The sequence below is a fragment of the Temnothorax curvispinosus genome, unplaced genomic scaffold (genome assembly GCF_003070985.1).
Source record: "Temnothorax curvispinosus isolate PA1 unplaced genomic scaffold, ASM307098v1 QBEX01016545.1, whole genome shotgun sequence".
Taxonomy (NCBI): domain Eukaryota; kingdom Metazoa; phylum Arthropoda; class Insecta; order Hymenoptera; family Formicidae; genus Temnothorax; species Temnothorax curvispinosus.
In genome coordinates this window covers 176,860-191,423 of record NW_020226325.1, presented here as the reverse complement: position 1 = coordinate 191,423, position 14,564 = coordinate 176,860, and the positions used below count along the sequence as shown (strand labels likewise).

The window sequence follows — 14,564 nt, the reverse complement described above, 5'->3', positions numbered from 1 at the left end:
ACAATTGACTGCAGCATGCGAGGGCAATTAATACTTCGTGATTCATCATCAATTGAATCTTCGCGCAGTTATTATATCCGTGCGCGATCGCTCGAGCGAGACAAAATCGGCGACGTTACGCCCTTTCTTCCCTTTTCCTTTCGGATACGCGAGAGCGCTCTGAAATTCGACGCGATTAGACGCGCGTAATCCGATATAATTGAAATGTCCCATATGACACGATAATCGCCGCACTCCTACTATTTTGATATGGAAGGGGTATGGAGAATGTTCACGCGAAACTATTATATGTAGCGCGGTTATAAATACGGAGCGGAGTAGGATCAGCGGACAAGTCCAAAAGATCCCGTCGACTGTTACGTTCGCTCGCGCTACCAGCTCCGGCAGAACTACCTATCCGTACAGTTCTTTTTAATCAAATTAGCCTTGAATCATCTTCACAGAATTAATCGGAGACGTGGCCGTCGCCTATCTGGACTATCGGCACCAGCTGTCGCGGTTCGGTTATGGGTACGACCGCCAGCAGTAATTTGGGGTAGGTCAAATGACAAATAAAAATTATCCTGACGCTTTCCCTATTACGTAACTGTTTATCACGCTCGATTGCCTTGCCGAGGTCATTAACGTCACGATTGGGGACGGAGAGCGCCGTAATAATTTCGTCGGGTTCTGGACAACTATGAGACAACCTTAATTCGTGAGAATTCATCGAAATTATAATGGTTTTAACGTATAAGATTGTAATAACGAGCTTGTTTAAAGAAAAAGCGTTTTTCGCAGTTTTGTAAGGTGATATTGTTCGTGCAGAGAGGGAATGTGCGAGCGATCTACTTTCACCGGTCAGTTTTAATAAAGTTGATCCTCATTGTGACGGTGTCAGGCCTCTTAATGTTATGCTGTGCAATTTTAATGCGACATTATTCAAGACATTCTTTCCCCGTTCTGTTCTTATCTCTTCTCTTCGACTGTTTTTTAAAAATAAGGATCGCTTTTATAATAAGACGCAAAAAGATTTGAACATATAAACTGCCTTGTAACGTTTGATTCGTTCTTTCCGTTTTTATCTTTCATATCTATGTGTATTACTGCTTTATCAAATTATTACGAAATTTGCTTGCGTAAGATAAAAAGAATGCAAAAATAAATGTAGTTACACCTTTATATTATTTTGTTTCATAACGATGACATCAGCAATTTTTTATGCAATATTGTTGAATGTATGTTACGTGAGTAGAAAACATTTGATTTCTCGCCTCTTACATGATATTTGCATTTTTTTAAGCGGTCTCTAAACGATCGACGCGTGAGAAAATATGCAAAGTCATTTGAAGAAACGTCACGCAGTTTAATCTTACAAATTTATACAAAAGATAGTTAGTGATTCTTTTTCACGTAAATGAGATTTTCAAAATAATGCTTGTGCCCCTTAAAAACAAACGTCCGACATTTGTCATTAATAACAAAGTAGTAACAAAATATATCAGTGATAAGAGAAATGATTCTACATATTTACTTCATCAACATTTATTCTATCTTCATCGACACTTCTTTATTTTGCATAATACTGCATCTTCTTCCGTTATTTCGTAACAATCATATTTCACAGAAATTTCTAAGACAATTGCTTATGATGACACTTCGCATCATCATGCTAAAATTAAAGTCGATGCATGTTATCCACGCATTCGGTTTACGATAAAAAAGATATTAGAATCGACGAGTAAGAGAAATCATATGCGAAATCGACTGCTCGAGTGTAATTCAGGACAGAAATGTCGAAATGTCAATATTTCCGTATGCAACGCATATCGGTATAAAATATACTGCAAAAGAAACCTCGATAACCGCAACAAGATTAGTTAAATGACAGCGTAGATAAAAAGTACACTCTTAATGTGCACTTTAAATGCTTGAGCGTCTTTTGGAACTGAAACCGGATAATAAAATATAATCTATGCGATACGTCTTCGTTCCTGTTTATGTCTATGTCTTGCCTTTTTTGACAGGTTTCTGATATTTCTCTTATATCTTCTTTTATCTCGTCACAGCGTTTCCGTTAGGAAACAGCTATCAAAAACAGAAATTGGTGTTATTTCAACGAATTCATATTTCGATATTATTTACATCCATACTTTTTCCATATTTTTAGCATCGAATATTGAAATGATCGATATACTAGTATCAATTGTTTTATACAGTTTAATTATTTAACGCTCGTATCTATGTGTGTGCCCGCATCCCATTCGTACAAGATAAAAAAAACCGATAAATAAAATGTTCAACGAATGCAATCACAATGTTTCCTGCATTTCGTTATAGCGATAGAACGAAGAAAAAACATTGCTCACAAGAAACAAGTGTCTTTTTTATTATTGAGTTAAAAAAATTGAAGTCAAGTGATTGATTGTCTTCGGCTCTTCATAGAATTGTTTTGTTTTACGGTGTTCTCTGCATATAAAACAACAGAGGGATTAAAATAAATTGAAGCTGCATAATTGCGGTGAAGTTAATTAAAAAATGAATACAGCATAAATTTTTATCAAAGATTGACTTCAAAACTTTCAATAAACATTTTAATAATGTATAATTAAAATAAACAATAATTATGTATATATCTTTTCCACATGACAAAGAAATTTTAATTCTCTTCCCTAATTAGACAATAGAGACAATAAGTTATTAAATTCTAACTTCTCATAGCCCCAATAAAATGTTTACAATAGTAACAAGAAATGGGCAAAGAGGAATACAATGTAAAACTTCCGACTTCTCAGATTAAGATTGCGTAACGTATCGCAAAATAAGCTTCCACAAATCCATTTTATATCATGCTCCTTGCAGCGCGTTTAAACACTACTTTATAGTTACGATTACAAAATTACACAGTCAAGTTAAGATTAAACGTCGTGCGCGGATGTGAGTTATCAGCAACTGTCAGCGTTACGATCTTTGAAGTAGTGCTTCCGCGCGTAACAACCACGTTATTCGTAATCTGAATACATTAGTACGAAATATGATTACATATGACGTGCTAAATAAGGTGGGTGCAAAACAAGGTTATTCGCCAATGATCATTTGCGCGATGACCAAAACGAGCATTAAATCAATTGTTCAAAAGAGGTAAAATGAGCATTATATCGTTATTAGAAAAAAAATTTGACGACATCGGCGACCATTCATCATACGATCGCGGCGCATAAATACTTTCGCGATGGATTATAGACATCTCGCGAATAAGGGAATAACAATGTACGATTATGTAAACTCGTTAGATCGCATATTCCATTGTGTTGCATAGATTCACATCAAGAAAATTACTCAGCCGTCATGCTTGTGCATGCAACGAAATCTTCTACTTCATTTATCTATTCTTGCTTTCAATCTTCATTTCCAGTGTTTAAAAATTGCTACGCACATCCGCGAATTCTTGGCTTGTTTCATCATTCTGTACTTTTCTTTATTTCTTATTTCTTCTTTTTAAGAAACCCGTTATGCTATATGTAACTAAATGGTCGAATGCGATACGATCAGGCAAATTTTTGACTTGATCCTTTCTTATTGACATTGATTTCGATGTCTTATTTCTCTTATTTCTCGGATCTTTGTTTTTCTGCCGCTTCTTCTGTTTATCACTCTACATATATGCTGTATATACTTACACATATATGGAGCAAAATGATTTTTTCATGACTATTAAATAAAAAAGTTATGATAATTTACATTGTGTGAAATCTTGTCCCATCACTTAAATAAGTATGAATTATTTGGTACGAACCAGTATAGAACGAGAGATATGTATTTGTTTTGAATGCAAATTTATTATTTAAAAAAAAAAAAAATCCATAACGATGTGACATTAAGTGAAGATCGTATTTTATTTTTATAATACTCTATATATGCATATATAGAAATAAAGAGTATATTATCGTATATACATTAAACATATATGTGTATTATTTTAAATTTTTCTTCTCTTCTGCGAGAAACTTGAAATTACGCGATGACTACATAATGACTTGAAGATTGCTAAACAGCGTTAAATCATAATTGCATGCAACCTTGTAGAATCGTTTTTCTATCTTTCTTCTGTAGTTTAATCTCACATAATACTGCGTAAGTTTATGGCTTCGGGCAACAAGTTATCATTAATATTTTTATTCTCCTGTGTCGTGATTTTTATCCTCCTGTGTCGAGTTAATCTCGCGTGTTCCCAGCAATAAATCACTATCAAAAGTCTCTCTCGGTCTTATGGTAGCTTGAATTTTATAAAGAGATACGATGTAAAAATATAGAGATGACAAAAATATCAATTACAATCTCATAATATGTCATAGGTAGACAGCAATAATAGATCAATTGCTTGAATGGAAGATCAACGATGGCTGTGGTCCGATTCACGCTCATAGCGCTGTAAGCGTCATTCTGTCTTCGTTGCACATCGAATGTCAAACGAAGATAGAGCGATGCTTACAGCGTTGTGAACGTGAATCGGACCGCAGCCGATGAGTTGCGTGATTCTACGTAAATTATCTACGTAAGCAATAACGTTATATCATACATATATTCGTTGTTTGTACACAAATCTTACATTCGTCTCGAATAGCTGATAAATGAAAGAATATTGCTTCTGACGTAAACGGTGGGACTGTTTTCGGCAACGTTAAAATGTCAAGCAATAAAAATACGAATAGGTACATGTCGTGTGGACATCGTCTTTTTAATGAATTTACATTCGAGACAGAAACACATCTACTCGTTCTACTGGCGCATACTAGATAATTTATACTTATTTAAGTGATGGAGTGAAAATTTTAGTTATTCATCACACGCATACACGCAAAATGTAAAATATCATGACTTTCTCATTCAATGGCCATAAAAAATCATTGCGCTTTATATACCTGTGCTAACATTCAAATAAATGAGCATATCCATGAGCTTATTTCGAGAATTGTGCATCGACATTCGGCTTACACGATCTTCGTCGCTGCTATAATCGTTGCTTCGTGCATAGCGAAAAAAAATTATGATATCTGATAATTATAATTTTTCCGTATTTCAAAAGGCGTAGATATATCTGATAAGACTTGTATATATATCGGTGGACGAAGGATTACCAGTGCGCGTACTTTGGCACAATTGACGAACGATGTCGACGATAATGTAAGTTTTTATTATCGCTATAAAGAATTCATAATACACGCCAACTTATACATTATGCGTGTGTAATAAATCAAAATCTGTGCGCAGCTTCATTATCAATTTCCGGAAACACTGCACTTTGATATATATATTTCACGATAAAAATTCTAAGATAAACAACTCTATTAACGTATTTAATCTAACTTATTATATCGTCAAGAAAGTGATAAATAAAAATAATTCTTATATATCCTATCACATATCCATCTACACTTCCTCGATTGATAATAATGTTAATATTCCATGTAATCTAATATGCGCTTCGTTGCAGGGAGAGCGGAAAATCCATTAATTTTACCATAAATGGAATATCACACACGAGTACGTATTCTTCAATATTATAGATAATATAATTAAAGACGAAAAGATGTAATTCTATTAAATAGCAAAATAAGTAATTCTAATTACACAACGGTAGAAATTTAATTATGTGCATATAATGCAAGTATATAACGCAGGAAAACGTAGTTACGTCGGCAGAAACCATTATATTCAGTTACGAAAATTTAATTGTGCTATAACAGAGGCTTTAACATTCAATTGTAAAGATTTAATTATAACGGTGAGCTTTTGAAATATCGTGAAATTAAAGTCGATACAATATGCTTCGTGTTCGCGTTTTATGAATTATAACTATCATTTCAATATTACAATGGCCGTATCGTTTTCAGTATCGGGGAACATTCCGGCTGACACGTCCCTCAACGTCTACATTCGCGACTATGCGAAACTCCGCGGCACAAAAGCGATGTGCCACGAGGGTGGCTGTGGCGCCTGTATCGTGGCTGCGGAAATCAAGGGAGAGATAATGGCTGTGAATTCCTGCCTCGTGCCGATATTAATCTGCGACGGGTATGGGTGAATCAATCGAGAAGTTACATTCAAGTTTCACGTTAAAGAGATAAATATTTATTTTATGACGTTACACGTCTTTTCTCGCTAGAAAAAGATTTTTGATATGCGTTAAACTTTCTTCTATCCTTTTATTTTAACTTTTTTTAACTTTATTGGAATTTATATTAGTATTATATGATGCCCGTATCCACAAATAAATTCGCAGATGGACGATTCACACGATCGAAGGTATAGGAAATAGACGAGATGGTTATCATTCGATTCAATCTGCGCTCGCGGGGAAAAATGGCTCTCAATGTGGATATTGCTCTCCTGGCATGGTAATGAATCTTTACAGGTGTGTGTATAAAAAAATTAATTAAAGTTATTATATTTAAAAAATGATACAATAATACAATCAAATATAAAAACTTTTTTTGAAATTGTGTCGTTGTAGTAAATTTCTACCAAACAACACATAATATCTGAGAAAAATTAACAAATAAGTCATAAATCAAAATTATAAAAAATCAAATGGTATATATAAGCAAATCGTAAATTAAAACTATATGCATGAATAATGATACGCATTAATTAAAATTGTTACATTAATGAAATAATACATCAGGTTTAAATCTATAAAATTCCTTGGAAATTTTCGGCGTTATAGTAAACGAGTATAGTTTCTACACGAGCAACATATAATATCTCAGAAAAATTAGCAAATATGTGATTAGTAAAAAAAATTATCAAATCTCAAATAACGTATAACCAAACCATAAATTTAAGCTACACAAATAATGATGCGCGAAGTGAACATATTACACTTAAATGTTGCAATGCATAAGTCTAAGAGCATGTAAATAACATTTACATGTATGCACTTTATTATTGTAATTTTCAGCCTTATCCAGAACAAAAAATTAACTATGCAGGAAATCGAAAATTCCTTCGGTAGTAACATTTGTCGGTGTACGGGTTATCGCCCGATTTTGGACGCGTTCAAGGGATTTGCCAGCGACGCACCCCCATCGCTGGTGAAGGACATTCGCGATATTGAGGTGCCCGCGCCAAATATTTTATTTTATACGCAAAAGTTTCATTTTTGTATTTCCCAAATTATTGCTAAAATTTTATCCTGCTTTCATACAGAATTCTGTTTTACGTGATGTACAATTGTAGCTATTACTTTGATTTTATGGAACACTTCCTCGTAGCGTCTAAATGTTATCATGAATAAAATAATGAAATTCGCAGGAGATCTACAAAATCAAAACCTGCCCGAAGAATGGAATGCCGTGCAAAGGCAATTGCGTCGATAAACATTTTACAGATGGAAATACGTTGAATATAAAGTTGGCGGACGCGGAATTCTATAAAGTTTATTCGATCGAAAATCTATTTGCGGTATTTCAAGAGAAACCGGATGCAACGTATATATTAAACGGCGGAAATACAGCGCATGGTAATTTGCCTTTTACTTGCACGATATAAAAATAAATTAATACAAAAAAATATATAATGTATATAGCAATTTGATGACTCTTCTAGATCTATTGCAGTCCTTCCGAAAATAATATAATTTTTGACATAGCAATTCATGACATAGCATAATATATTTATAATTAATAACGCTTTTTTATATAGTTTTTTTAAAAATATAAACAAACAAATGCTTTTTATCTATCATAAAAATTAATATTTACTTCATGGTTTCATACTGCGGGCTTTGATATTTAAATAAAAAAGTATACATTTCTATTTAAATACAAAACCAATATAAAAAGTACATCACCACATCATTTTTTCAACAATTAAATTCTCATAGAAAAATAATACGGTATATATAAAATATCCTGTCTGTGTATCTATTAATTTCATTTAACAAATAATATTTTCTCTTGAGTGATAGCGATTTTGCGATGCCAAACACGCGATATTAAAATAAAAGTTCAGAATTCTCGTTAATTGCAATCAACGAGAAATCAATATTGAATAATAGTACTAGTTGCAGATGTAAATTAAAAAATATGCACACAATCCTGAGAACATAATTCTGCAGGTGTTTATCGGGTGGGCAAAAACGACCTCCACATCGACATAAACGACATCCCAGACTTGCGTCGCATCGAAAAAACTAATGAGTCGCTGACCCTGGGTGGAAGCATATCCCTCACCACGGCGATGGAGACCTTTCAGAAGTACTCGTCCGAGAACGGATTTAAATACCTGCATCACCTGGCCCATCATATCGATCTAATTGCCAGCGTGCCCGTGCGTAACATCGGCAGCATCGCCGGCAATCTGATGATTAAGCACGCACACAATGAATTTCCATCTGATTTGTTCTTGATGCTGGAGACAGCCGGTACTCAAATACATATCCTCGAGGCACCGGGCGTCAAGAAAAACATGATGCTGCAGGATTTTTTAAAGACAGATATGCGTCACAAGATAATCTATAGCGTGGTGTTGCCAGCATTATCCGACGATTACGAATACAGATCTTACAAGATCATGCCTAGAGCCCAGAACGCCCATGCGCACATCAACGCTGGTTTCCTCTTCAAACTCGACGGCGGCGGCAAGGTAAAAAAATCTTTTCGAATTATATTATACACATATTACACATATCATTAGTCACTCGTTCAGCATACTCACAATATTTCATGCGAAGGTGCTAGAGAAGCCTAACATCATCTTCGGTGGCATCAATGAGCATTTCTTGCACGCGAAAAAAACAGAAGAACTGCTGGTGGGTAAATCTATCCTTGACAAGCAAGTGCTGAAGACAGCCTTGGAATCGTTGCATAACGAGTTGCAACCTGATCATGTGCTGCCGGATTATTCGCCGGAATTTCGCAAGACTCTTGCCGAAGGATTATTCTATAAATTTGTGTTGAGCATCAAGCCGGAGAATTTAAATTCAAAACTTCGCAGTGGAGGTTCCTTGTTAAAACGAGATCTCTCTTCAGGTAGGCATGAAGGCGATCAAATTTTTAAGAATATACATTGTTAAGAATTTCTACGTCCACGAGGATTCAAATTCGTTTTGTTTTCTTAAAAAATAAAACCAATTAAAAATTGAAAAATATATCTAGCGTTCGCTTTTAAATTGTAAAATGCTTTGACTAATTTTCTTAATCGAAAAAAATCTGATTACACAGGCACGCAGGACTATGACACGGACAAAAATACATGGCCAGTGAACAAGCCTACGGTAAAGTTGGAGGCGATCCAGCAAACATCGGGCGAGGCTCAGTATTGCAATGATCTACCACCGTATCCTGGAGAAGTATTCTGCGCTTACGTACTTACAAAAGTCGCTAATGGTAAAATAAACAGCATAGATGCGAGCAAGGCACTTGCCATGAAGGGGGTAGTGGCGTTCTTCACCGCTCAAGACATACCCGGCAAGAATTTGTGTATCTCGGCTGCCAGTCAGTTGATGATGTTGATAAATGACGAGTTGTTGTTCGCCGAAAAGGAAGTACTCTGTGCCGGTCAGCCGGTCGGCGTGATCGTCGCCGAGACGCATAATCTGGCCAATGAAGCCGCAAAATTAGTGGAAATCAAATACACGGAGACCCTGAAGAGAAAGCCGGTGATAACCGTTGAGGATGCGATCGCCACGAAAGACGAGACCAGATTCATGCATAGCATGAGCGTTCCAGCGAAAAAGAAAGGTAGGGAAAGTGACACTCGAGATAGAAAATAGGATTGAAAATTATCGACCATACGATTATTAATCAAAAAGAATAAAAATAACTGCAACTTGAGGAATTTATATTATCTGCATAATTGGGAAATCGTATAAATAGCTTGCTGCTAATCGTCAGAATTGCGCAGAAATGATATAGTGAAATAATATATAGCATTCCTGTTATAAACATTTGCTGTTATTTTATAGGAAAGAATGTTAAACATACGATAAAGGGCGTTTTTCAAGCCGGCCCTCAGTATCACTATCCCATGGAAACTCAGGCCTGCGTATGCATTCCTGCGGAGGACGGTATGGACGTCTATCCAACATCGCAATGGCCAGATCTCATTCAAGTATCGATTGCAAATGTCCTTGGTGTTAAAAATAATAGGTAATTTATTAATCTCTCGCGATTGTCTAGAAAAGAGTATCATTAATAGTTCTAACTTTACACAAACTGTGCCGAAATACATGCACACGCACACGTTTTCCTAAAAAACTGAGCTTTAATCACTTATACTGAAATTTCATATCATAACTAATTTAATATTAGTCTACCGGATTTTAGTGAACGTTCTGATGAAGTTAATAAAACAGATTATTCGGTGTAAAATTGGAATTAATCAAAGTGGGCATGTTTCTACCTCTTCTAAAAAAAAAAATTAATTAAAAGAGATTGCCGGAAATAAAATTTAATTAGCGTAATAATTGCTTGAATTTAATTTTTATCGTAGTATCAATGTCTCCGTGAGGCGAATCGGCGGTGGATACGGTTCAAAAATCTCGCGGAACGCGGCAGTCTCATGTACCTGCGCGTTGGTATGTCACAAATTGAATCGCCCAGCGCGATTCATCACGACTATCGAGAGCAATATGCAATCGCAGGGCAAAAGAGTTGCTACGCGCCAAGAATACGAAGTCGGGGTAGATGACGAGGGAGTTATTCAATATCTCGACTCGAAACATTGGGGCAACTGCGGCCTCAACTTCAACGATCCCCACGCTTTTGTCGTAGTGCATCATATCGGAAGGTATGCATCAAAGATACAGCAATATAATCAGTAATACAATATATTGTATATACAATATAATAAATATAATGTATATACAATATAATAAAAATACATCTTATATTTTATATCGATAATAATACTCATCTAAATAAAATTAATTTTATTCAATATTATAATATAATTTTTTAACTTTACAGAGTTTATTTAGAAAATTAAAGTAGTTACTTGTGATTGAGAAATTAGTTTATCAAATAAAATTGAATATTAAAATGCTCTACAACTTGTTAATAGACTTGTTAATTTTATTAATTTTCCACGTTTGTACCCGATAACAATTATTGTTACCAATTATTTACAGTTGTTACATTAACGACAATTGGACCCTCAATGGGTACGAAGTGCGAACCGATTTACCGTCAAACACATACTGTCGAGCGCCAGGATCCACGGAAGGAGTGGCCATGACTGAAAATATAATGGAACACATCGCGAAAGTGACGAAAAAGGATCCGCTAAAGGTCAGATTGGCTAACATGAACGACGTGGATAAGGCCGCGTTAGAATCCATGATAAAGGATTTGTCGAAATCGGCCGATTATGAGATGCGGAAGCGGGCCGTTGAGACGTTCAACAATGAGAATCGCTGGAAGAAAAAGGGTATTGCCCTGGTACCTATGAAATATCCATTCGGATATTTTGGTCAGTTCAATGCTATGGTGTCCGTCTGCGCTCGCGATGGTACAGTTTGCGTGACGCACGGTGGCATTGAATGCGGCCAAGGTATAAATACCAAGGTACGTTGCAAATGTGAAGTTTATTTCCTAATTTATCTTATTAAATTCAATAAAATTTTTTAAATTATTGAATTAATAATTAATAATGTCATTAAGCAGAATTAAATGGATTCGAAAGAGTTATTTATAGACGTTCATAATTTTCTTTTGAATCACCTACATTTTGCAAATAATTAATTAGTTGCTTGTATTTTATTTTTATTTATATAAAAATAATATTCTTTTTAGGTTGCGCAAGTGGCGGCTTACACTTTCGGTATCGACCTAAGTTTAGTCACCGTCAAACCAACCAATAATATAATAACGCCCAACAATACGGTTACCGGAGGCAGTATTACTAGCGAGGCCAGTGCATATGTAAGAACACTATTTAATCCGTCTCCAATGCTTCGGAAAATAACGCAATTTCATGCATAATAAATTGATTAATAAAAACGATCGTTGCATTGATTTTAGGCCACGATTCAGGCCTGCAAACAAATCCTAAAAAGACTCGAGCCGATAAAAAAAGATATGAAGAATCCAAGCTGGCAGGAACTTGTTTTTACTGCATATTTAAAGGATGTTGATTTATGCGCGCGTCATATGTAAGCATTATTAAGTTGCATTTAACACAATAATAATACATTATTATTATGCGCAAATATTATGTCATCTAACTCTTTAACATCTTTCCGACAAGATACCGTTTTTTTATTCGAAAAAAATAATTACCATATTTTTTGTAAGACTTAGTAGCTTGTGATAAATTGTGCAGCTTATATAAATATCTCATCTGTATTTTCTGAATGAACTTGAACAATATCGTTATCAAAATTATTTTAATTTGAATTTTTCTGTTCCATTAAATATGATGCATTACACTTACCCCCACCCAGGTACGCGCCCACGCAGGATGACACGCTCAAGCCTTATCCCATTTACGGTGTTACCATTGCCGAAGTTGAAATCGATCTGTTAACCGGCCAGCATATTATCAGGAGGGTCGATTTGATGGAAGACGCCGGGGTAAGCTTGAATCCGGAGGTCGACGTCGGTCAGGTGGAAGGAGCTTTCGTAATGGGAATAGGATACTGGACTTCTGAAGATCTAGTGTACGACCCTAAAACAGGAGTATTAACGAGTGACAGAACCTGGGTATGTTATCTTCGTTCAGTTTTGATACAGCTAATAGCACCAAGATACAATTGCTCCGTTTCACTGATATGTACATATAAATGATTAAATTATTGAAAGAATTTTATTTTTGTCGTAGAATTACAAACCGCCAGGAGTGAAGGATATTCCTGAGGATTTCCGCATAACTTTGCTTAAAAACTCGGTCAACACATTTGGTGTTCTTCGTTCAAAAGGTGAAATCTAAATCTTTATCCTTTCGCGTTCTCGAATCTCCATTTATAATAAAAACAAAACTTGAATATTTTCTAAATGAATATGTAACAAGAGCTGAATATTCACTACGTACGCATACGAAAGCTTTTGGATAATCTCTTTGCAAAAATTTTAAAACACACGTAAGAGGTTTGAAGAGTTTCTTAATCATATCATTAATCGTGATAAGTAATATTAAAAAAAAAATACATCAAATGGAATACAAGAATCTAACTATTACAAAGAATTTGAAATTTATAATTTTATCTCGCTCTTCTTAAATTAAAATTAAAAATTCTCTCTATCATAAGAGATATACTAGATCTGAGAAGATTGAAAAATCGAATACCTATATTAATTCTAAAAATTCTTTTGCAGCAACTGGCGAACCACCGCTTTGCATGAGTTGCGTAATTCCGATCGCGATACGTAATGCATTGAACTCCGCTAGGGCGGAGGCGGGAGGTAAAGATGTGTGGTACCAATTAGGTAAGTCTTAAGGGCATGGATGTAAACAGTAGATTTGTATGAGTTGATAATATACAGGAAAAGTCATTTAATTTTGCGACTTGCTTTAATTTGTGCATTTTTTTCAATAAATGTAAATCATTTTTCGCCGCAAAATGTAAGATCTCTTCCTCTTCCCCCCTTCTCTCTCTCTCTCTCTCTCTCTCTCTGTTTCTTCTTTTTTTTACACAGTCTGTGAACATTTTCTTATAATATATACTGTTAAATAATATATGTACTTATTTATTTTTTATAATTTTGCAGATCCTCCGTACACCAATGAACGTATACTTCTAAACGGTTTAACCAGCAAGGATAATATGGTCCTGTGAGAATAAAAATGAGATTTACAAATTAACTGTGTTTAAAATAATCTTATATTTATTTGTGTTCGGTTTATTTTCTTAACTAGAATAGAAGTTTACATGAGGTTTTAGGGTATAACGGGACCAAGATAATTTAGTTAGTTATTAGGTTTTAAACATAATTAACAATAAGATACAACTTCTGTTTTATAGTAAATATTTTTAATACTTGTGATGAACTTATATATAGAAAATATTACAACAATATCTGTAGTGTATAATTGATATCGATAATAACATAGTATAAAATATGTTGTAAATACAGTACTTGAATATAAATTCTTTACCTTTTTCCCAAGAATCTGCAGCAATGATTATCATACGTAAGCACATCCTTTGTCCTTTGTGTTTTTTGCGTCTAAAAGCGCATGAGGAAGAGGGACAAAACAATAGAATGAAACGAGATTGAAGCATGCTAGAAAGTTTGATTCGCAAAATCAACTAACGTGCAAAGTGCATCGTTTTTGCCGCAAAATAAAAAACTTCCCGCGACAAAATTCTTTTCATACTATACGCGCCACTCTTGTGACATTCCATTCGTTGGGAATAACGTTATTTACATTATGCACGATACGTTACACGCGAAAAGATGACATGCCAGACGTAACTCTTATTTTTTCTGAAATTTTTTACATTCGGACGTAGTGTTATCTTTAGGTATGATTTATTATATTCCATTATATAATTTGCTGTTTCACGCGCGTACGTTATAATGTTTTTCTTTCATACACGTCCATTCGGGCTATTTTTATTTTTAATTTTTATAAATAAAGGT

General features: G+C 34.7%; 1 protein-coding gene across 2 annotated transcripts; it reads left to right on the top strand.

Annotated features, from left to right (window-relative positions):
- Positions 1-318: 318 nt before the first annotated feature.
- On the top strand, positions 319-13,760 carry LOC112466760 (xanthine dehydrogenase/oxidase-like). Of its 2 annotated transcripts, none has more exons than XM_025035029.1 (19): positions 319-535; positions 5,112-5,163; positions 5,474-5,523; positions 5,874-6,054; positions 6,263-6,394; positions 6,941-7,097; positions 7,294-7,501; positions 8,099-8,625; positions 8,714-9,011; positions 9,204-9,722; positions 9,947-10,130; positions 10,474-10,770; positions 11,111-11,546; positions 11,775-11,903; positions 12,003-12,133; positions 12,425-12,683; positions 12,802-12,898; positions 13,296-13,406; positions 13,689-13,760. In XM_025035029.1, exons 2-19 carry the CDS (start codon positions 5,150-5,152, stop codon positions 13,754-13,756), a joined length of 3,798 nt encoding a protein of 1,265 aa, XP_024890797.1. In that variant the 5' UTR covers positions 319-535; positions 5,112-5,149; the 3' UTR covers positions 13,757-13,760. The 2 variants fall into 2 exon arrangements, with proteins under 2 accessions (XP_024890797.1, XP_024890796.1); XM_025035028.1 differs by having other exon boundaries at positions 5,066-5,163.
- Positions 13,761-14,564: the final 804 nt, after the last annotated feature.

What these genes read in the sequence shown, in the direction of transcription:
- LOC112466760 (XM_025035029.1), top strand. An exon ending in CGGCGGAAATACAGCGCATG is followed by an intron (nt 7,502 to 8,098) that starts GTAATTTGCCTT and finishes ATAATTCTGCAG; the next exon opens with GTGTTTATCGGGTGGGCAAA. An exon ending in AAAACGAGATCTCTCTTCAG is followed by an intron (nt 9,012 to 9,203) that starts GTAGGCATGAAG and finishes CTGATTACACAG; the next exon opens with GCACGCAGGACTATGACACG.